This window comes from Heterodontus francisci, chromosome 38 (assembly GCF_036365525.1).
Source record: "Heterodontus francisci isolate sHetFra1 chromosome 38, sHetFra1.hap1, whole genome shotgun sequence".
NCBI lineage: Eukaryota > Metazoa > Chordata > Chondrichthyes > Heterodontiformes > Heterodontidae > Heterodontus > Heterodontus francisci.
In genome coordinates, this window is record NC_090408.1 from 13,702,711 (window position 1) to 13,727,318 (window position 24,608).

Sequence of the window (24,608 nt, forward strand, 5' to 3'; positions counted from 1 at the left end):
AGGTTTAAGTCTTTCTTAAAATGGATGCACTGGCCAATTCAATAACTGTTTGATTACTTACTTGCTATCAAAACAAGAAACAATCGGACAGGTTTTCTTGAGTTAACAAAGAAAGAGGTTAACTTTATTGTACCTAAACCGAACTAATAACAATAATAAACAATGCCCAACTTTCACTCTAACACACACTAGAGGTTTACACAAACACAAATCAGTTATAGAACAGGAAAAGGTAGATTGGTTGAGTTAGAGTCCATAAAAAAATGGTGTACAGTCTGAGGATTTGGGGGATTTGGCTGGCTTCTAGCTGAATTCAGTGGTCCTGAGGCTTTTAGTTTGAAGAGGTAGATAGAGTCATAGAGTCGTACAGCATAGAAACAGGCCCTTCGGCCCACCGCATCCATGCCGACCATAGTGCCTATCTATACTAATCCCATCTGCCTGCATTAATTCCATATCCCTCTATGCCTTGCTCATTCAAGTACCTGTTCAGATGCCTCTTAAATGTCACGACTGTTCCTGCCTCCACCACCTCCTCAGGCAACTCATTCCAGATACCCACTATTCTTTGTGTGAAAAATTTACTCCTTTGATCCTCTTTAAACCTGCTCTCTCTCACCTGAAATCTGTGCCCTCTAGTTTTAGTCACCCCTACCATGGGAAACAGACTCTGGCTATCTACCCTATCTATGCCTCTCATAATTTTATATACCTCTATCATGTCCCCTCTCAGCCTCCTTCGCTACAGAGAAAACAGACCCAGCCTATCCAATCTCTCTTTATAACTCCAGCCCTCCAAACCAGGTAACATCCTTGTGAATCTTTTCTGCACCCTCTCTAGCTTAATCACATCATTCCTGTAGTGCGGCGACCAGAACTGCACACAGTACTCCAAATGCGGCCTAACCAACGTCATGTACAACTGTAACATGATGTCCCAACTCTTGTACTCAATGCCTCAGCCAATGAAGGCAAGCATGCCATATGCCTTCTTCACCACCCTGTCTACCTGTGCTGCCACTTTCAGGGAACTATGTACTTGCACCCCAAGGTCTCTCTGCTCAACAACACTCCCCAGGGCCCTGCCATTCACTGTATATGTCCTGCCCTGGTTTAACTTCCCAAAATGCATCACTTCACACTTGTCTGCATTAAATTCCATTTACCAATCCCTTGCCCACTTTCCCAGTTGATCTATATCCTGTTGTAACCTTAGACAACCTTCTTCACTGTCCACTATACCACCAATTTTGCTGTCATCTGCAAACTTACTAATCATGCCCTTTACATTCGCATCCAAGTCATTAATATATATGACAAACAACAGAGGGCCCAGCACTGATCCCTGCGGCACACCACTGGTCACCGGCCTCCAATCTGAAAAACAACCCTCCACTACCACCCTCTGCCTCCAATCACCAAGCCAATTTTGTATCCAATTTGCTAGCTCACCCTGGATCCCATGTGTTCGAACCTTCTGGACCAGCCTACCATGCGGGACCTTGTCAAAGGCCTTGCTAAAGTCCATGTAGACAACGTCCATCGCCCTGCCCTTGTCAATCCTCTTGGTCACCTCCTCGAAAAACTCAATCAAATTCGTGAGACATGATTTCCCACGCACAAAGCCATGCTGACTATCCCTAATCAGACCATGCCTTTCCAGATGCATATAAATCCTGTCTCTCAGAATCCCTTCCAATAACTTTCCAACCACTGATGTAAGGCTCACCGGCCTCTAGTTCCCTGGCTTATCCCTGCTGCCTTTCTTAAATAAAGGCACAACATTAGCTATCCTCCAGTCTTCCGGTACCTCACCCGTGGCTAATGATGCTACAAAAATCTCTGCCAGGGCCCCAGCAATCTCATCCCTTGCTTCCCACAGCATCCTAGGATACACGTGGTCAGGCCCTGGGGATTTATCCACCTTAATGCACTTCAAAACCTCCAACACTTCCTCCTTTGTAATGTTGATATGCTCCAGGATATCGCTGTTCCCTCCCTTGAACTCACTAGCTTCCATGACCTTCTGCACGGTAATACGGACGAGAAATATTCATTTAAGACCTCGCCCATTTCCTGTGGCGCCACACATAGATTGCCAAACTGATCCTTAAGGGGACCTACTCTCTCCCTAGCTACCCTTTTACTCTTAATATACTTATAGAATCTTTTAGGATTCTCCTTTATCTTATCTGCCAGGGAAATCTCATGGCCCCTTTTTGCCCTCCTAATTTCCTTCTTAAGTGTAGTCCTACATCCCCTATACTCCTGGAGGGACTCGCTCGATCCCAGTTACCTAAACCTGACATATGCCTCCTTCTTTGTCCTGACCAGACCCTCACTATCCCTCGTCAACCAAGGTTCCCTAAGCTTGCCAGCCTTGCCCTTCCATCGAACAGCAACATTCCGGTCCTGAACTCTTCCTAACTCACTTTTAAGTACTGCCGTGATGTCCTCCCTAATCAATAGTGCAACTCCCCCTCCTCTCTTACTTCCAGCTCTGTCACGCCGGAAAGATCGGTACCCCGGAACATTGAGCTGCCAGTCCTGCCCATCCCACAACCACATTTCCATAGCAATAATATCACAATCCCATGTACCAATCCATGCTCTGAGTTCATCTGTCTTACCTGTAAGGCTTCTTGCATTAAAGTAAATGCAGTTTAGCCTACCAGACCTTCCACGCTCCCTGTCCTGCCCCTGCCCGGCCTGCCTACTGGACTTGCTTGCTTTAACATCTACATTTGCCTCAACTATCTCATCTGAGAGACTACTACTTTGGGTCCCACCCCCCCTGCCAGACTATTTTAAACCCTCCCGAGTAGTGCTAGCAAACCTCCCCACAAGGATATTGGTCCCCCTCCAGTTTAGATGCAACCCGTCCTTCTTGTACAGGCCACCTCTGCACGAAAAGAGATCCCAATGATCCAAGTAGCTGAAGCCCTCCTGCCTACACCAGCTCTTCAGCCACGCATTCATTTTCCTAATCCTCCTATTCCTACCCTCACTAGCACGTGGCACAGGGAGTAATCCTGAGATTACAACCCTAGAGGTCCTGCTTTTTCATCTTCTGCCTAACTCCCTATATTCACTTTGCAGGACCTCATCTCTTTTCCTGCCTATGTCGTTCGTACCAATATGGACCACGACCTCTGGCTGCTCACCCTCCCCTTTCAGAATGTCCTGCAGTCGCCCCAAGACATCCTTGACCCTAGCACCAGGGAGGCAACATACCGTCCTGGAGGAGTCTCGTTTGCAGCCACAGAAACGCCTATCTGCACCCCTTATGATAGAATCCCCTCTCACTATAGCTGTTCTAGCCCTTTACCTCCCCTGCTGTGCAGCAGAGCCATCCATGGTGCCACGAACTTGACTGTTGCTGCTTTCCCCTGGGAGGTCATCCGCCCCAACAGTATCCAAAGCGGTATATCTGGTTGAGAGGGGGATGGCCACAGGGAACTCCTGCACTACCTGCCTGTGCCTACTACTCCGTCTGGTGGCCGCCCATCTCTTTTCTGCCTGTGCAGCCATTACCTGCGGTGTGACCACCTCACTAAACGTGCTATCCACGACGTCCTCAGCATCGCGGATGCTCCACAGTGAATCCACCCGCAGCTCCAGCTCCGTAATGCGGGTAGTCAGTAGCTGCAGATGGATACACTTCCTGTAGACATGGTCACCAGAGACACTGGAAGCGTCCCTGATTTCCCACATAGCGCAAGAGGAGCATATCACGGGGCTGAGCTCTCCTGCCATGACTTACCCTTAGGTTAATTAGTTACTCCCTGAATTAAAAAGTACTAATTATACTAGGGGCCTTGTTCTACCCACTTCAATCTAAAATTCTTTAAAAAAAACACTTTAGTAGTACTCACCTTATCTCCAGAGGTTTTATTTTCAACAAAAAAAACTTACCCCTTATTTTTTAAGATATTCTAACAGCTACTACTCACCAACCAATCACCTTGCAGCTCTCCTGTGATGTCACTGTTGGCTTCCCCTTTCAAAACTCAGGCGCGCTGCCACTGCTCTTTTTAAACACTGCTGGTCTCACTCAGTCTCCTTCTTTCCCACAGTCGCTGCTCTTTTTAAACACCGCTGGTCTCACTCAGTCTCCTTCTTTCCCACAGTCGCTGCTCTTTTTAAACACCGCTGGTCTCACTCAGTCTCCCTGGTTCAGGGATGACTGGTTCAGTGAGTCTCTTGGAGATAGCGATGCTGATAATTTTCTCCAATGGGGTTTCTGAACATAGCCGGAGTATGGAAAGGCGGTCAGTCAACAAGCGGGATTTGAAAGCTTTCAAGCTAGAATGGAGCGAGAGAGAGAGAGGGACCCCCATTTATGGTCTGCTCACGTCAGAGCCAAGTTGCTTCTCCTCTGCTGCAGAGAAAAACACCAGCTTAAAAAGCACAGATGGGGAGGGGTTTGTCACATGACAGTCACTCAGTCATTCAAACATAGTATTTAGCAGGATTTTCTCTGCTTGCTGAGAGAACAGGTAGCTCCGTTAAACTTCCTGGGTCTTGGTTCTTGCTGGGAAATGCATAGACATTTTGTCTCTCTCCTCACAAGCATTGCAGTGTAGGATACAGTTTTGCAAATAAGGTGATCATCTTAAGCTGAAAGGATGACTTTGCTGGCAGCTTGTCTTTTAAAAAAATTCAGATCTCCAGCCAGTGGACCAAAGAAAATTATCATTCAACAAAATATATTGGCGTGACAGTATTTTAAAATGGATTCACCACTGTTACTATAGGCAACCCATCTCTCATGTTTAACATTTATTTTAGTGACACGTTACGGCCAGGCGAGGAGCGGGCCACAGTCGCCCCTCTTGCGCTTCTTCTTATTTGACCGCAACAGTTTATTCCTTTTAAACAGTGGTTGTGCTTACCACCTCTGTGAGTGTTTTAACTTTTTTCTTTACCGTGATCGTGAAAAAAACAATCGGACAGGCGTTCTTGAGTTTAAACAAGAAGTAAGTTTATTTTACTTAATACTCTAACCCTGATTTAAAAATAAAAATACCCTACACATTCACGCACACATTCACATGAGGATCACACACATAGATCACAAAGTGGAAAGTAGGTGTTTTTGGTTGGATTAAAGTTCAGAATAAATAAAAGTTAAATACACAGTCTGAGGCCAGATGATTCACTGGTCTTCCAACCGGATTTGTATTCTTGTAATCTTGGCTGGTCAAAGTGCACTTTGTGGCTGGCCCCCTGAGCTCAGGGTTTACTTGGAGGCAGATTGAGGTTGGCTCTCTTCCCCTGGTCTCTAGCTGTAGCAGTCTGTAAGCTTGGAGGGTCCACAGCCACAGACGGTTTTCAAACTTGCTATTTTCTGGAGAGAGAGAGAAAGAGAGAAAGGGATACATGCAGCTTTCTCTGCTGCTGCAGTCTCAGTTACTGCTTGTCTCTTGTGAGTATAACAAAACTCCCAGTTTTTTCAGGGATGGTCACATGGTTCTCTCAATCCCCCTTTGTTTTTAATTAGGTCCAAAGGCTAAAAGCCAAAAGCTCTCTCAGGTGGTGTTGTCAGTGTTTACTTCCTGGAGGGACGTCTCCACTTATAAATGCCTCAGGATGACTTGAATGTCCTACTAATAAGGATGATCTGGATAATCTACTCAGTTAGCCAAATCATTGTTCTGGCTGGGCTTCTTGTTAGACTTTTGTCTCCAGTTTAATCTAATATTTCAGTTGTAAATTGCGATGGCCATCTTGGCTGCCAGTTTTTTTTTTAAAGTTAACTGTAGGATTTTTTTTCCATTGCGGCACAGTGGCGCAGTGGTTAGCACCGCAGCCTCACAGCTCCAGGGACCCGGGTTCGATTCCGGGTACTGCCTGGAGTTTGCAAGTTCTCCCTGTGTCTGCGTGGGTTTTCTCCGGGTGCTCCGGTTTCCTCCCACAAGCCAAAAGACTTGCAGGTTGATAGGTAAATTGGCCATTATAAATTGTCACTAGTATAGGTAGGTGGTAGGGAAATATAGAGACAGGTGGGGATGTTTGGTAGCAATATGGGATTAGTGCAGGATTAGTATAAATGGGTGGTTGATGTTCGGCACAGACTCGGTGGGCCGAAGGGCCTGTTTCAGTGCTGTATCTCTAATCATAATCTAAAAAAAAGTCTGATGTAAGTTTCCTACTGATGAATTAATATTTCACATTTGGCCTGTCGCGTTTTCCTGACACACATTTATCACTAACAACTATACCAGCATGAAATTCTTCAAATATTGTGACTCAATAATCTAAAGAATCAGACCCAGAATCTACAGCAGGGATTATCAACCAGGGGTCTGCACAAAGATTTCAAAAGGGTCCACAGTGGCTCCCTGTAACCACCAGGCAGTCAATTTAAAGTAAATTTGATCCCAATCCCCAAAGGTTACAACATCCAGGGCACAATGTTTTACCTTCAAGCCCAAATCACTGACCGACACAAGCACAGTATCACTTTAGGCCCCAGGACACGAGGAATTGGAAACCACTGCTTGGCCCCAGGGGCTCATGGTCATCGATCCAGCGCAATGCTGTTAAGGAGACAACGCCCAGTTGCAGCAGCTACATTCTGCTTGGCTCGCGAGTAACAGACATGCAAAACATTATCAGTTTCATCAACTCTCTATCAGATTCAGTGACAGTCTGCCAATTCCACGCCAACACTCCACCAACCTCGGTGATAGGAACATAGAAACAGGAGTAGGTCATTTAGCTCCTCGAGCCTGTACCATCATTGATTGAGATCACAGTTAACATGTGAACTAACTTCATTGCCCGTCTTTGCCGCATATCCCTTCATATCTTTGGATAACACAAGTCTATCAATCTCAAATTTAAAATCTAACAGTTGATCTAGCATCAATTGCCATTTGTGGAAGAGAGTTCCAAACTTAAACCACTGTTAAACAAGTGTTTCCTAATTTCACTCCTGAAAGGTCTGGCTCTAATTTTGACCATGGCCCCTAGTCCTAGACTCCCTAACCAGTGGAAATACCTTCTCTCAATCTACCCTATCTGTTCCTCTTAAGATCTTAAACTTCAATCAAATCACCCTTTACCCTTCTAAATTCCAGGGAACGAGACCCTAGTTTGTGTAATCTCTCCTCATAATTTAACCCCAAGAGTCCAGGTATCATTCTGGTTAAGCTACACTCCCTTCTCGGCCAATATGTGCTCCCTAAGGTGTAGTGTTTAAAACTGCTCCCAGTTCTCCAGATCGAGTCTAACTCGGGCTTTGTACAGCTGAAGCATAATTTCAAACCCCTTGTATTCTAGTCCTATAAATATAAATGCCAGCTTTCCATTAGGCTTTCCGATTATATTCTGTACCTGTTCATGATATTTTAATAAGCTATGTACCTGAAACTAGCTTTTCACCTGTTTAGGTCCAAAGTGAATAATCTCACATTTACCTAAATAAAAATCCGCTTACCACAGTTTTCTACACAGCTTACAATAACGCTTATCTTTGTGTCATTGGCAAATTTGGATATGTGACTTTCTATCCCATCATCTAAGCCATTAATAAATATAAATATTTGAGGTCGCAACATATCCTTGCAGGAGACAACTAGTCACATCCTGCCAATTAGAGAACCTATCCATTAACCCTACTCTCTGTATCCTGCCACGCAGCCAATTTCCTAACCAGGTCAATAATTTACCTTCAATTCCATGGACTTTAACTTCAACTATCTCTTATGAGGGACTTTATCAAAAGTTTCTGGAAGTCCATATAAATAACGTTCATAGACATTCCCCTGCCCACTAACTTAGCCACCTCTTCCAAAAATTCAATTAGCTTTTCTAGACATGACCTACCCTTTACAAATCCATGCTGGCGCTCTCTGATCAGCTGAAAAATTTCAAGCTGGTCAATCACCCTACCCTTAATTATAGGCTTGAATAATTTCCCGACAACAGATGTTAGACTAACGGATCTATAATTCCCTGGTTCTCCTCTCTCACCTTTCGTAAATAGTGGAGTGACATGTGCAATTTTCTAATCTAAAGGAATGGTTCCCAAATCAAGAGAACTTTGGAAGATTATCATTAGGGCATCTGTAATGTTCTCACCTACTTCCTTTAACACCCGAAGATGGCAACCATCTGTTCCTGGGAATTTGTCACTCTTTAGTGCCAGTCCTCTATTCATTATTGTTTAGTTTAGTTTAGAGATACAGCACTGAAACAGGCCCTTCGGCCCACCGAGTCTGTGCCGACCATCAACCACCCATTTATACTAATCCTACACTAATCCCATATTCCTACCACATCCCCACCTGTCCCTATATATTTCCCTACCACCTACCTATACTAGGGGCAATTTATAATGGCCAATTAACCCATCAACCTGCAAGTCTTTGGCATGTGGGAGGAAACCGGAGCACCCGGAGGAAACCCACGCAGACACAGGGAGAACTTGCAAACTCCGCACAGGCAGTACCCAGAATCGAACCCGGGTCCCTGGAGCTGTGAGACTGCGGTGCTAACCACTGCGCCACTGTGCCGCCCATAATATTTTGCTTATATTAATTTTGGTGAGTCCCTGTCCTTGATTCAGTGTTAGTTTTCTTGAGATTTCCAGCATGCTGACATCTTCCTCTACTGTAAATACTGATGCAGAGTAATTATTCAGCGTGTCTGCCATTTCCTTATTTTGATTGACAGTATCACATCAGTTTTCAAGGGGCCCACATTGCATCTGGCCATCCTTATCTTTTCCGTAACATAAATATAAACATTTTTGGGTTAATTTTAATATCCCATGCAAGTTCCTTTTCATTCTCCCTTGCTTTCGCTCTTACTATCTGTTTTATCATCCTTAGCTGTTCTTTGTACCTTTCTAATTTGCCAGAATCTGCGCTATGTTTTGCATTTTAAACACTCTTTTAGTTGTATTTTGTCTCTTACATCTTTAGTCATTCGTGGCTTTTTTTAAGAAAGTAGAGCTCTTGCCCCTAAGGAGTATAAACTGGTTCTGTATCATATTAAGTTATTTCTGAACACCTTCAACTGATCTTCTGTCATTTTACCCATGAGCCGATTTGCCCAGTTTGCTGTGGACAGTGTTTGTCTCATTGCATTGAAGTCAGCCTGACCTGAATCTAGAATCTTCGTAGCTATTGCAGGTTTCTCACTTCAAACACTACATTGATTCAATCATATTATGATCGCCATTAGAAAAATGTTCGTGCACAAAATGTTAACTAAATCTGACTCATTGCTCATTACGTTCTAGGACATACTATTGCAGAAAACTATCCCAGACACACCAGAGAAATTCACTACCTCTGTGATATGTGCTAATTTGTTCATCCATCTATAATCAAAATGCAATCTATATGAAAATTAAAATCCCCCATTAAATCCACTCTGCCTTTACTACATGCTTGTCTTATCTCCACATGTATGCAATCTACTCCTTCAAGGCTGTTACCAGGTTGCTGGACGCAACTCCCACTAGAGTCCTGCTACCCGACCCAAACCCGACGGGACCCGACGACATCTGTCGGGTTCGGGTCTGGTCGGGCCCATCTTCCAGATCCGGCTTTCGGGCTCGGGTCGGGCCAAGTCAAGGTCGGGCCGGACACACACGGTAAGTGCTCTGCTGGTAAGTATTTAAATTAAAAAACTTACCCGAGCTGGGAATCCGGGACAAAACTGAGTCTGCACAGTGAGTGAGTGACGTCACGATGACGTCATCACGCATGCACTGCAGCTTCCTGCAGGTTCGGTGTCAGGAAGGTAAGTAAAGGGATGGTCGGGTCGGGCTCAGGTCGGGTCAAGTCGGGTCAGGCTCGGGGCAAAATCAGAGGGACTTGAGCCAGGTCGGGCTCGGGTCCGCTGTGGTTCGGTCGGGTTCTTTTTCCCGACCTAAAGCAGGCCTCTAACTCCCACTGCAGTCTTAAATCCTTTTCTATTTCTTAATTCTATCCATAACATCTCCATTGCCTCTTCACAATGATAAGGGAGGATATAATGAGAGGTGGTGATTTCATCTTTAATTACTAAAGCTACTCCTTGCCCTCTACCATTTTCCCCAGCTTTACTGTTGACCCTAGAAGCAGGTATGTTTAGTTCCCAGTCCTAACCATCTTGCAGCCACTTCTCACGGATGGCTACCATGTATCATACCCTCCAAGTTGAATTTAAGCCTGCAGTTCATTCGATTTGTTCCTTATACTCCACTTGTTTGTATAAATAATGCTATCAGAGCCACCCACCCTAATCTCCTTCAGTTCTAATATTTTACTCAAATGTTGTTTTTAATTTCTCTCTCCCAGCTTAATCACTTTACATCTTTTAGTTTTCCCTTTACCCATGTTTAAGGCATAATTTTTGACTGTTACTCTACTCTCTTCATTTTTGCTTGTTTTTGAACAAATACTGATTCCACCTTTTCCATTTGAGCCTTCCACCCCCGTGTACTAGTTTAAAATCCTGGTGGCCGTGCTATTTTTCCTTTTCACTAGGATCCTGGTCCCAGACCCGTTCAAGTGGAGTCCATCGCAACGGTACTTCCTGTCCCAATACTGGTGTCAGTATCGCATGAAATGGAACATCTCTTTCACACATCACTCCCTCATTCACAAGTTTACCTCTCTAATCTGCTTATCCCTACACCAATTTGCACGTGATTCGGGTAATAATCCAGAGATTATAACCCTTGAGGCCTTATTCTTAATTTAGCTCCTAGTTCCTGGTACTCTCCGAACAGGACTGCTTGCCTACTCTTCCCTTCATTGTTGATCCCAACATGGACTACAATGACTGGATCCTCCCCTTTCCTCTCTAATATCTTGTCAAGCCAGTTCGAAATGCCCCTCACCCTGTTACCAAGAAGGCAATATACTATGCAGGACTCTCAATCCTGCTTACAAAGGATGCTATCTATCCCCATAATTATTGAATGCCCTACAACTACATTACACTTCTCCTTCTCTTCCTCCTCCTCCTCCTCCTCCTCCGCCCCCACCCCCCACCCCCCACTTTGGATAGCCTCCTGCTCCAAGGTGCCATGGTTTGCATTCTGGCTCTCCTTCTGGCAGTCTTTATCCTTATCCTCACAGGTAGAAAGTATGTTGTACCTGTTGAATAGGAGCAGTTTCTGTGGATTCTCATTTTCTATCTTACCTTGATTCCCTCTCATTGTACACGAATCGGTCACACCAACCTCGGCCTGAACCTGCACCTCCCTATGATGTGTGACCAAAGTCTGGACCAAACTGTCCAGATTGCTCCTCCTCCCATGTGTCAGATTGCCTCCAACTCATATTCCAGCTCAATGACTATGAGCTTGAGAGATTCGAGGCAGAGACATCTACTGTAGATGTGTGCACTCTGGACAGTCTCACTGTCCACAAACTCCCACATTCTGCAGTCCAGTCACACAACCTGCTCTGCCATATCTTAGCCTAGATTATTTATATCTAGCTTTTAGTTGATCAGTTTTGATAGGCTGTCCACCGCACCATGACCCCCACCCCCACTCCATGCAGCACACCACAAAGACCTACTAACTTAAGCATAACCAAGCCAGGACCAACACTGAGCATGACATGCACTTGTGCTTGTTGAAGATACCTCCACATCTTGACAGAATTTTTGCCCAGCACCAACAAGTCTCACATTAAATAATTAAAACAAAAATAATTATTTCATTTATATATTTAAATAAATAAAAGGGGTGGAGGCCAAAGAATTAAAAAGGTTGAGAACCCCTGATCTAAAGTATCAAGCCCACAATCTAAAGTGTCAACACACAACCAAAAACAACTTACAATCTTCAAGATGCTAATTTAGTTTAGTGATGACATTTATGTATTCGATCCTAAAATCAAGTTTAACATGGCTGCGTACAGCAATCTGCACCTACTAACTTATAGACATCGTGCCTATTTATCAACATGTATAAACACATGTAAACATAGCCTTAAATGTTTCCTAGAAATGCCATGTCATTCTACCCTTTCAGATTGTCTGATATTGATCCATTAAAGTTAGCTAAATGTAATTTATATTAAAACAAGCAATGTTAATGTTTCCGCTGTTTCTACTTGGCTCGTGGAACCAAACCGGGAGGAACAGATCTAAAAACATACTGTTCACATGTTACAAGTGTATCAAGGAGATAGACCCAAGCAACATAAAGACTAATCACGTCAGGAAATTGGTGCTCTCTCCACTGGACATATTTACTGCTATTTTGGAGAGGTAATGTGAACTAACAAGTGCTTTTTTTAAATCTAAAGAGAAATCGTACCATGGTCCACATGTGCTACTATACAGATATTCCGGATGTTGGCAGTATTCTTCTGTAGATCAATAATATGTTCCAAACTAGTATGACCCATTTTGAATTTGATTCTGTAACAATATAAAAATAAAATTATAGTACTGTACATTCCTTTATTAATACAAGCTATATATTCTGAAGTGTCATATTTTACATTCAGAATGCCATATACAAAGGAATGCCATAAATGCATAAAGGATAGGGGCCATGATATTGCTTTTAGTAATGTGTAAAACTTATATTTTAAACTGATGAAAAACCCAAGGCTGAAACAAACTAGTAAGGAGCAACTGACTGCTGTAGTAGCCAGAATCAGTGAGGATGAGTTGACAAGGACAGGCGCACATTAGTTATCGCTGTATTGTGACATCCTAACAAACGATATGATGTCACATAACTCATTCCAGTATATCAGATGCCTTATTCATGAATTTTTATAGAATAATAATGCATCTCTCACAGCAATGTTTGCAGGTCCTTGGAGTAATAGTCACCACCTACATCAACACATGCAGGTACTTGGAATAATAGTGCATCTCCCACAGCAATAGTTACAAGTCCATGAAGTAGTAGTGTATGGCCCATATCAATTAACAAACACCACTACCAGAAACAGATTAACTGGTCACTATCTTGTTGCTGTATACAAATTGGTTGTTGTGTTTCCGACATTACAACATTGACTACACTTCAAAAGTAATAAATTGCCCGTGAAACACTTTGGGATGCCCAAGAATGTGAAAAACACCATCAAAATGCAAGCAGTTCTTCTTCTTTCTCCCTTTGCCATATTTTACTTTCTCTCAGACAGTCTGAGGTTGTTGGTATAACTTGCTCTGCGCAACTAGCCTCCATGCTACTGTTATTTCTCACTATCTCTATATATAATGCGTCCTCATACCCTCAGTTTCTCTCCTGTTGTACTCATCAGACTACATTTCACTTGAGTTACTGCATCAGACACTTAATTCTTTTTAATTCCAGAGAGGGTGTGCCAATGTACTGGTGGAGGAAACCAAAGCTGATTGGTTTCTTTGGAATGTGTTAAAGTGATACAGCATAGACTAGAACTTATTTGAGCAAATCCAAGAGAACGTCCGTGTATTTGCAATCAGTGCAATAGCAAAAGCAGGTACAGTCAGTAAGTGCATCAAGTGAGCGGTGAGCATAAAGATCTAGTTTTGATTCCAGTGGCAAAAGTGGGGAGGGAGCAATCATGCAGGGTTCTGACCATGAAAATGTATTTTCATTTTTATTATCCTCACAGTAATTTGCCTGATTAAAACAAATATTTGTGGTTGACAAGGAATGGGAAAATTGTATTTCTCCATTGTGACATATTTAAGGCCCCCTTTGATCACATGCAAAAATACAGCAGTTAGTTTTTGATGTATTTGTAACATAGAAGAAACCAAAGGAAACAATAATTTACGCTTGATGTAAAAGAATGTCCTTAAATGCTAAAAGCATAACCAACAAAACCAGAATAGTACTTTTGGATTTTTCACTATATTTTTGGAGCACTATTCTCTCTCCATGCCCCTTGCAGCTGGGCATCCTGTAGTCCAGGCTGCCCAAAAGACACGCACCGCTTTATTCCTGAGATCTAGTTTCCCTCTCACTGGAAACTAGCTCCAGAATCTGCATAAAACCATAGGACAATATTTCTCAAATCGATATCCAAAAAGACATTTTGGGGGTCCGCAAAATAGTTGAGCTGCAGCCAAAGGTGGGCTTTGCGCGAATCGGGTGGCGGGAATGGAATGTGGCCACCACATGTGCGGGGCAGAGTGAGCTGGCTGTCTCACCTAGGAAGGGAGCGTGCATGGAAGAGTGCTGAGATAAACACAAAGATCACCAGGTAGACATGCACTTACCAAGGCCGGTGGTGGGCACCAGGGGAGTTCAGCCTTGTTCAAGAGAGGGGAGATTTTAAATATTTAAGTACTACATACTGTACAGCGAGAAGCAGACACACCCATTTCACTGATATCTGTAAGTAAATACCCATTTTCTTAAAAGAGTTATAAAAACACTGTTGACATGCAGCATTTGCATATCATGAGTTTCATATAGTACTGTAATTTAGATGGGGGTCCATCAGCATGAATCCATTTGAAAAAGCGTCCTTCAACAAAAGAAGTTGGAGCACCACTGTTATAGGATGATTGCCTCCAGTGGGCCAAAGCCTTCCACTAGCAGTGATTTTTATTAACTGATGACAGCTTATGTGACAGCTTTTCCCAATCAATAAAATGTGAATCTAGAGGAACTTGGTGGCGGCAAAGTGGCATACAGTCAGGAAGGAGTTGCCCTGGGAGTCTTCAACATTGACACCGGACCCCATGAAGTCTCATGGCATCAGGTCAAACATGGGCAGGAAAACCTCCTGCTGATTACCACCTACCGCTCCCCTCTCCTTGGCTGATGAATCAGTGCTTCTCCATGTTGAACACCAATTGGATGAAACATTGAGGGTAGCAAGGACATAAAATTACCCTGGGTGAGGACTTCAATGGCCATCACCAAGAACGGCTCGGCTGCACCACTACTGACTGAGCTGAGTCTGCGGCAGGTGGTGAGGGAACCAACAAGAGGGAAAAACCTATTTGACCTCGTCCTCACCAATCTATCTAACTATGACAGTATTGGTAGGAGTGACCACCACACAATCATTATGGGGACGAAGCCCATCTTCACATTGAGGATGCCCACCATCGTGTTGTGTGGCGCTACCACCGTGCTAAATGGAACAGATTTCGAACAGATCTAGCAACTCAAATCTGGGCATCTATGAGGCGCTGTGGGCCATCAGCAGCAGCAGAACTGTATTCAACCACAATCTATAACCTCATGCCTGGCATATCTCCCACTCGACCATTACCATCAAGAAAGGGGACCAACCCTGGTTCAATGAAGATTGCAGGAGGGCATGCCAGGAGGAGCACCAGACATACTAAAAATGAGGTGTCATCCTGGTGAAGTTGCAACACAGGACTACTTGCATGCCAAACAACAGAAGCAGCATGCAATAGACAGGGCTAAGCGATCCCACAACCAATGGATAAGATCTAAGCTCTGCAGTTCTGCCTCATCCAGTCATGAATGGTGGTGGACATTAAACAACTGACAGGAGAAGGCTCCAAATATATCCCCGCCTCAACGATGGGGGAGCCCAGCACATCAACGCAAAAGACAAGGCTGAAGCATTTGCATCCATCTGCAGCCAGAAGTGTCGAGTGGATGATCCATCTCTGCCTCCTCCTGAGATCCCCAACATCACAGATGCCAGACTTCAGCCAATCCAATTCACTCCACATGATATCAAGAAAAAGCTGAAGGCACTGGATACTGTAAAGGCTATGGGCCCTGACAACATTCCGGCAATAGTACTGAAGACTTGCGCTCCAGAGGTAGCCACGCCACTAACTGTTTCAGTACAGTTACAACATTGGCATCTACCCAACAATGTGGAAAGTTGCCCAGGTATGTCCTGTATACAAAAAGCACGACAAATCCAACCCAGCCAATTACTGCCCAATCTGTCTACTCTCGATCATCAGCAAAGTGATGGAAGGCGTCGTCGACGGTGCTATCAAGCGGCACTTGCTCAATAATAACCTGTTCACTGACACTCACTCTGGGTTTCGCCGGGGCCACTCAGCTCCTGACCTCATTACAGCCTTGGTTCAAGCATGGACAAAACGGCTGAACTCCAAAGGTGAGGTGAGAGTGACTGCCCTTGACATCAAGGCAGCATTTGACCTAGTATGGCATCAAGGAGCCCTAGCAAAACTGGAGTCAATGGGAATCAGGGGAAAAACTCTCCACTGGCTGGAATCATACCTAGCACAAAGGAAGATGATTGTGGTTGTTGGAGGTCAAGCATCTCCGTTCCAAGATATCACTGCAGGAGTTCCTCAGGGTAGTGTCCTAGGCACCACCATCTTCAGCTATTTCATTAATGACCTACCCTTCAGCATAAGGTCAGAATTGGGGATGTTCGCTGATGATTGCACAACATTCAGCACCATTCGTGACTCCTCAGATACTGAAGTAGCTCATGTCCAGATGCAGCAAGACCTGGACAACATTCAGGCTTGGGCTGATCAGTGGCAAGAACATTGGCACCACACAAGTGCCAGGCAATGACCATCTCAAACAAAAGAGAACCCAACCATCTCCCCTTGATATTCAATGGCATTACCATCGCTGAATTCCCCACTATCAACATCCTGGGATGGCAGGGGCAGGGGGGTTACCATTGACCAGAAACTGAACTGGACCAGCCATATAAATACTGTAGCTAAAAGAGCAGGTCGGGGCTAGGAATTATGCAGCAACTAACTTCTTGAGTCCCCAGCGCCTGTCCCACAAGGAACAAGTCAGGAGTGTGATGGAATACTCTCCACTTGCCTGGATGGGTGCAGCTCCAACAACACTCAAGTAGCTCAACACTCCATCCACCACATTCAACATTCACTTACTTCACCAACGATGCACAGTGGCAGCAGTGTGTACCATCTACAAGATGCACTGCAACAACTCACCAAGGCTCCTCGATAGCATCTTCCAAACCCGTGACCTCTACCACCTAGAAGGACAAGGGCACCACCTGATAGTTCCCCTCCAAGCCACAAACCATCCTGGCTTGGAACTATATCGCCATTCCGTCACAGTCACTGGGTCAAAATCCTGGCTCTCCCTTCCGAACTTGGTGTACCTACACCCCAAGGACTGCAGCAGTTCAAGAAGGTAACTCACAGTTCGAGAAGGTAACCTTCTCAAGGGAAATTAGGGATGGGCAATAAATGCTGGCCTAGTCCGTAACACCCACATCCCACAAACGAATAATAAAAAAAAGTCTGGCATTTACATAGCAACGTTCACAATCTCAGGATGTCCTAAAGTGTTTTACAGCCAATAAAGTCTTGTCATTGTTGTAATGTGGGAAATGCAGCAGCCAATTTGCGCACAGCAAAGTCCCACAAACAGCAATGTGACAACAACCACGCAATGCTTTAATAATGTTGATCAGGGATAAATTTTGTCAGAAGACTGAGGACAATTACCCAGCTTTCCCCCAAATTGCACTGTGGGATTGTTTGCATGCACCTGTGTGGGCTGGTGGGTTTAACACCTCATCCAAAAGAAGGCACTTCCGATAAGGCAGCAACTCAGTTCTGCACTGGGTGTGAACCTGGATTATATGATCAAACCCTGGAATGGGGGTGATCCTTCTGACTCAAAGGCGAGCGTACTACCCACTGAGCCTCGGCTCAGTAAAGAGAAATGACAGCTGGGTGACAGGCCTAGCCTTGCATGTTTTGAAGCTGGGACTGGCCGCGCACACACAGAAGGAAGCGTCAGACGGAGGCCAACCATGCTGCAGGCTGGCACTGACAGCCTCACATGGTGAGTGCTCCAGGCCCCAGCACGGTCTGTCTCCCTCTTAATGATGAAGGCAGTGGGTGCTCCTGACCCTCCCTGAGCTCCTCAGAGAATGGGCTGCGCAAGCAAGACAGCTGCAGGGCAGCGACCCAGCGCCAGGGCACAGGGGGTGAGGGGAAAGGGGGCTGAACCTGAACCTGGCCCTGGCCCCGGCCCCGGCCCCGGCCCCGGCCCCGGCCCCGGCCCCGGCCCCACATGGGCCACAAACCGACAGGGGGTTAGAGTGAATCCACAGCCCTGGCTACAGGGGCGGTGACAGCGCGACTCGCTTACCGAGACAGTCCCCGGAGTCCAGTTACCGCAGACGCCTGCAAGGAATCGAATGCGAGCTCACTGACAACCGGAAGGCTCCAACGCGCCTGCTCGGGCCTACACCCTCTGACCCCTGACGCACGGCTGGCGCTGCGCCGTTGCCAGGACGCGGCGGTTGCCGGGTAACGGTCGCTTGCCTGGAGACGGTCTTGACACAATAAAGGCAGCAGCGCTGAGCTGCGAGTCAAGCTGCTTTCCAACCAGCTCCTGCTTGTCGCCGACCATGCAACGAGTCTAGCCGGCAAACCAGTATTTATATAGATATATTTATATAAAATATAGATTTAAAAAACAGCGGTAAAGATGACCCGAAAATGCATCTGCGAGATTTGTAACTGTGGGTAAGTTGAGCAGGGAAACCCTGCCAAGTGACAGAGCTCCAGTTTCATTTAATAGAATAGCACTCTACCTCTGTGTCAAAAGGTTGTCGGTTCAAGACCCACTCCAGAGTCTTGAGCACAATATCCAGTTTGACAGCGCAGTACCGACGGAGTGCTGCACTGTCAGAGGTGCCGTCTTTCGGATGAGATGTTAAATCCTCCCATCAAAGATCCTACTGAACTATTCAAAAAAGAGCAGCCTGGTCAAAGCTTATCCTTCAATCTACATCACTAAAACAGATTGGTCATTGTCTCGTTGCTGTTTGCTGTGCATTGGCTACCCCGTTTATAACAGCCTTTCATGAAAGAAGCTATATAAATGCACATCTTTCTTTCAGAAGTGATCTTGAATTTATTGGCAGATGGATCTCTAGGTCAAGTTGGACCTTAGCATCATACCTTAGCAATTCCTGTGAGCTTATGAACCATAGAACCATAGAAAAATTATGGCACAGAAGGAGGCCATTCAGTCAATTGTGTCCGTGCCAGCTGAAAAAACTAGCCGCCCAATCTAATCCCACCTGCCAGCACCTGGTCTGTAGCCTTGCAGATTACAGCACGTGCTGTCCAGGTAACTTTTAAAAGAATTGAGGGTTTCTGCCTCCACTACTGTTCTGGGCAGTGAATTCCAGACACCCATCATCTCCTGGGTGAAAAAGATTTTCCTCATGTCTGCTCAAATCCTTCTACCAATCATCTTAAATCTGTGCCCCCTGGTAATTGACCTCTCTGCTAGGGGAAGCAGGTCCTTCCTGTCTACTCTATATAGCCCCCTCATAACTTTGTATACCTCAATTAAGTCACCCCTCAGCCTCCTCTGTTCTAAGGCGGATAACCCTAGCCTATCCAATATTTCTTCATAGCTGCAACTTTCAAGCCCTGGCAACATTCTTGTAAATCTCCTCTGTGCTCTCTCCAGAGCAATTATGTCCTTCCTGTAATGTGGTGACCAGAACAGTATGCAATACTCCAGCTGTGGCTTAACCAGCATTTTATATAGTTCCAGCATTACATACCTGCTTTTGTATTCTATACCTCAGCCAATAAGGGAAAGCATTCCATATGTCTTCTGCACCACTTTATCTACCTATCCTGCCACCTTCACGGACCTGTGGGCATGCACTCCAAGGTCTCTCACTTCTTCTTCCCCTCCTATTTATTGTTTTATTTATTTAGAGATACAGCACTGAAACAGGCCCTTCGGCCCACCAAGCCTGTGCCAACCAACAACCACCCATTTATACTAATCCTACACTCATCCCATATTCCCTTCCACATCCCCCTACACTACACTAGGGCCAATTTACCTATCAACCTGCAAGTCTTTGGCTGTGGGAGGAAACCAGAGCACCCAGTGGAAACCCACACAGTCACAGGGAGAACTTACAAACTCCGCACAGGCAGTACCCAGAACTGAATCCGGGTTGCTGGAGCTGTGAGGCTGCGGTGCTAACTATTGTGCCACTGTGCCGCCCACTAAATGTGTATTCCCTCACTTTGTTTGCCCTCCCCAAATGCATTACCTCACACTTTTCTGGATTGAATTCCATTTGCCACTTTTCCGCCCACTCAACCAAACCATTGATATCATTCTGGAGTCTACAGCTATCTCTTCTTTTCCTCACAAAACAATGTTTGACATTCCTTTTCCAATTATTCGGAGGCACTCTATTTGAGGCAATAGTCCAGGAAACATTTTGGGATTTCAGTTTGTACTATTTGCTGAAATTGATATTGGTTTACTTATAATTTCAATAGTGGATAGGATTTAGCTTGCAACTGTAGTTGTTTTGCACCTATGGTACATTACATTTTTTATAAATCATGTTATGATTAAATTAAATACCACTTGCAATTATATAGTACCTTATCATGTTGAAATGCCTCTTCACACAACTTTGAAGTACAGTGACTGTGTAGGAATAGCTAAATCTGGAATTAATTGGCTGAACCCTACCCTATTTAGAACAACCTACAGTTCTATAATGCCGAAAAATTTAAAGTGCTTTAGAGGTATTACTATTATTTTTGACCTGAACTGATTTTAATGTTTTTGACTATAACAGAAACAACTGTAAATGTAGATGTCCATTGATGTTTGCATTACATTGTAAATGCTGCCTGCCATCACTAGCTGTGATTATTTTGTTTAACATCCTTTGCAACAAGTGCTTTTCTTCTCTCTTGGTGTCAGGTACAGCCTCCAGAAATCACGTCTTAATTTATTGTCTTGGAACAAGTTTAAAATTCTGTCTCATTCTGATTAAAAGGCTACATATTGAAAAAAGTACATCTTCTGTTGCATTGGAAGATGTGATGTTTTTAAAGACAGAAGCATTATGTAATGCAAAATATATTATCCTGCTGCTCAGGTGAATCTATGTCTCTTGAAGGTCACAAATTCTGATTGATCTAAATAGGAAGCAGGGTATCCTGAAGTCAATCTATTTATTGTTTTTCTGTCGATTGGCAGGTTAATGTAAATTTTTGTCTCCTCTGCAAGATCAGAAAAAAAGGAAATAATTTATAGATTATTTTGAAGCTGAAACAAATTCTGACACTCAAAACTGAGATGGGCTCAAAATTAGGTGTCGCATCAAGTCCACCTGAGATCAGTATAGAACAGCAAGCATCAGTCCTCCGACTTTGTTATTTTGTGTATCCTGCCCTCACCTTTCCCTTCCATTGAAGATAGAGTTTTCACAGTGGCCTTGGCCATGCTTTCTGTAAGTCCCTCTCTATATCTCCCTGCATCTCCACTTCTCCCTTCACCTTAAAAAAACTTCAATAAAGATTGGCACATATAGATTATTAATTGTATAGCATGATATAATACTGATCTAGAGGGTTGTGAGGTTTAAATACACTTCAGATAAACACCATAGGCCTTTAGCACAGTAGGGGGGAATGTGAAGAAGGAATGTTGATTGTTGAATGAACTCCAGTGTAGATAAGATAAAATATTTATTTTGCAATAAAGATTGGAAGAGATAAGACATCAAAGGCGTGCACAACAACAGGTAACAGCTATTTTTAAACTAAAAGATAGCACCTGTATCAACAGCATACGCACAGAATATGTCAACATATGCTACACACATTTGTCCTAAATTGTGAAATGTATAAAAATACAACATACTGTAGTGACTGAGAATTGTTTAATCTAGTCTTGCTGAGGCTAGTGTAAGCAGTCAAGACAATGCATTTGTGATCTCCTGAAGGGAGTCTCCTCAGTATGTGAATATAATTGGCACCTATATCTCATACAGGCTGCATGCAAGGGGATACATTTTATTAACTCATTGATGATTTAATAAAGAGTATTAAACAACCATTTTTAGGAGTTTCCTACTACTCTAACTTGTATTAGAGGTAAAGGATGTACGACAATATCCAATGACACCTCCACGTAAGGGTTGTAGTGATTTATGACAATATCCAATATAAACTCAACACTTTTCTCAAAGCCCATCTTTTCACTCAAAGCTTTCACTTAGCTCTCCTAACTCAAATCATGGCTAGGCATCCATGACTTTATCTGGCAAATGTTCTCTTCTCCCCCTTACCCTGTAAAGTTCCTTCAGATATTTTCTGCATTATAGATACTATATAAATGCAAGATATTATTCCAGCACTTCATAAACAGAAAGGTGTCTCTGGGAAGTTTATAGGGAGGCAGAAAATTGCAAACTCATTAGCGAAAGGCAATAAATTGGAAGGTAAGGTGAAGACAGGGTTGAAGAGAATGATTTTTAGGAGGCTTTTGAAAGCAAGAAGGGAAGTTGCACAGCACAGTGATTGTACAGGGTGTTCCAGTGCCTGCAAAATTAGCCACTGATGGTCAAATGAAAGAAGTGGACAAAAAAGAGTAAATTGGAGGTGCAGAGGAGGGTATTTTTATTTATTTATTTAGAGATACAGCACTGAAACAGGCCCTTCATATGGGGTCATTTTATTAGAAAAGATTGTTGAGGGAAGGTGGAGTGAGACAATAGTTTTAAAAACAAAGATAAGAATCTTAAAAACAATTCACTGGTACGTGGGCAGCCATTGGAAATTGGTAAGGATGGGAATAGCAGAATAGTGAGAGTCTGTGCAGGTGAGAATGTGAGCTGTGATATTCTGAATGAGTTGTAAATAGTAGAGGTGGAGAGGAGACATTCTGTTACACATACTATGGTGAAATACGATTCATGTTCTCACAGTAAATTTTATGATGTCACAACAACTTCCTTGTGAGATCATAAGTAGGATTTTCAGGCCCCGCTGGTGGCGGGAACAAAGGTGGACAGGGTCCGAAAATACCAGCACCAGTCGGTGTGCCAGTTTCCCTAAGCCATTCCTGGCAGTGCTATTTTTGAGGAGGTGGGATCGGGGGTGGGTAGCCAATTACGCTCATGGAGAGCCTTGTCAAGGCCAATTAAAGGAATTTTCCAGTCATATTCCAGTTTCCTGCACTGTGAGGGCCAGTTTAGGTGTCTGGAGATGGGCCCCCAGTGGGAGGCCAGGGGCCCAGTGCTCCAGGTAGGCCTCGAGGCCCTCTCTGCCTGCCTGGGTGCGGGTGCAGTCACATACCACACTGTAGAGGGGCAGCCCCGTCTCCCGCACAACTCACCCACACAGCGGTGTCCTGGCTGATAGAACCATTTTAAAATTAAAGTTTTTAAAAAGTTGGTGAGATAGCACCTCCATGTTGAAGTGCCCTCTCTGTTAATTTCCTGCCATTACAGCCTGCTGCTCCTTTCAAGCAGCTTCGAGAGCCTGCCCGCCTACCTTGTGGATAGAGAACCTGTCTCCATGCCAATTAAGGGGGTACTTCTGTGAAAATCCCAATGGGTATTTCCCCCTAGGGGCTGGTCCAGGATGCGAAAACAGTCTTGACCTGTTTCCCACCCCCGCAGAGAAAATTCAGCCGCACAAATCTGCTTCAGCTATAACTGACATGGCCAGCACTCCTCCATCAAACAAAGTCACCAAAAATGCTGATAACTGACCATTCATCTCATTTATTGTTTTTGGGACCTTAAAATGCAAAAATTGACTCCTGCATTTGCTTACATAGCTGTGACTGCACTTCAAAAGTAATTAATTGGATGTGAGATGTTTGGGATGTCCTTATGTGTAAATGCAAATGTGTTCTTTACTTGTATACATCTATATATATTCCCCTAAAAATAGTCACACCTATTAATTGACTGAGGTTGTTACATAATCCTTTAGATTTTATGGGGGAACTTTTAATTGCTGAAGTACTGGGAGCAGCGGCATCTGATAGCACCCAGGAAACCCAGTAATCCGAGTTTCCAGCATGCTGTTGAGTTTAAACTCCATAGTGTGTGGCTTTTGGACTTGACATGTTGCCTGCCAGAAAGTCAGCTTGATTGACAGACTTCCAATCGGGTGGGGAGCGCTCCAGATGAAGCTGCAGGACCAGGCAGGTCAGATCCCTGACCCAGTGGATGTCTGATCATGGGGGGTGGTTTGTATTGGGGGGGGGAGGGGTGGTGGTGATGGTAAGGGTTGCTTTCGGCAGCTTGGAGAAAGCACTGCTGCTCCTCCTGGCTTACTGCTGTGCAGGTACTTGCCTTCTCCCCGAGGCTGCCCTCACCTCAAAGCAGCTGCCAGGTTTTCTGAGGCTTGGGAAACCTGCCTGATACAGTTAAACATGAAAAACCAGTTACATCCAAGGCTTTCAGCCTCTTTAACATATTTAAAATGTCAACACCACCACATCTCCACCACATCCCCCCACCCCACCCCTCCTGGGAGCAGATTGGCTATACAACCCTTGTCCTGCCTCAGTAAAACCTGAAGCCAGTTTCCTGATGCGCTCCAGGATTTTGACCCAGTGACAGTGAAGGAATGGCGATGTAGTTCCAAGTCAGGATGGTGTGTGGCTTGGAGGGGAACTTGCAGGTGGTGGTGTTCCCATGCATCTGCTGCCCTTGTCCTTCCAGGTGGTAGAGGCCGCAGGGTTGGAAGGTGCTGTTGAAGTAACCTTGGTGAGATGCTACAGTGCAACTTGTAGATGGTACATACTGCCGCCACTATGCGTCAGTGGTAAAAAGAGTGAATGTTGAAGTGGTGGATAGGGTGCAAATCAAGCGGGCTGCTTTGTCCTGGATGGTGTCGAGCTTCTTGAGTGTTGTTGGAGC

At 44.5% G+C, this 24,608-nt stretch overlaps 2 protein-coding genes across 2 annotated transcripts in view; one reads left to right on the forward strand and one right to left on the reverse strand.

Moving 5' to 3' along the window:
* Window positions 1-18,134, reverse strand: part of efl1 (elongation factor like GTPase 1) — a 348,427-nt gene extending 330,293 nt beyond the window's left edge. The window contains exons 1-2 of the mRNA XM_068017730.1: window positions 18,035-18,134; window positions 12,278-12,381 (exon numbers count right to left, since the gene is read on the reverse strand). Of these exons, the coding sequence (XP_067873831.1) occupies window positions 12,278-12,368 (91 nt within the window). The 5' untranslated portion in view covers window positions 12,369-12,381; window positions 18,035-18,134. The remainder of the gene's footprint in view (window positions 1-12,277; window positions 12,382-18,034) is intronic.
* Window positions 18,135-18,261: 127 nt separating this feature from the next.
* saxo2 (stabilizer of axonemal microtubules 2) overlaps window positions 18,262-24,608 on the forward strand; it is a 79,256-nt gene continuing 72,909 nt past the window's right edge. Inside the window, exon 1 of the mRNA XM_068017591.1 lies at window positions 18,262-18,414. Within this exon, the coding sequence (XP_067873692.1) occupies window positions 18,377-18,414 (38 nt within the window). The 5' untranslated portion in view covers window positions 18,262-18,376. The remainder of the gene's footprint in view (window positions 18,415-24,608) is intronic.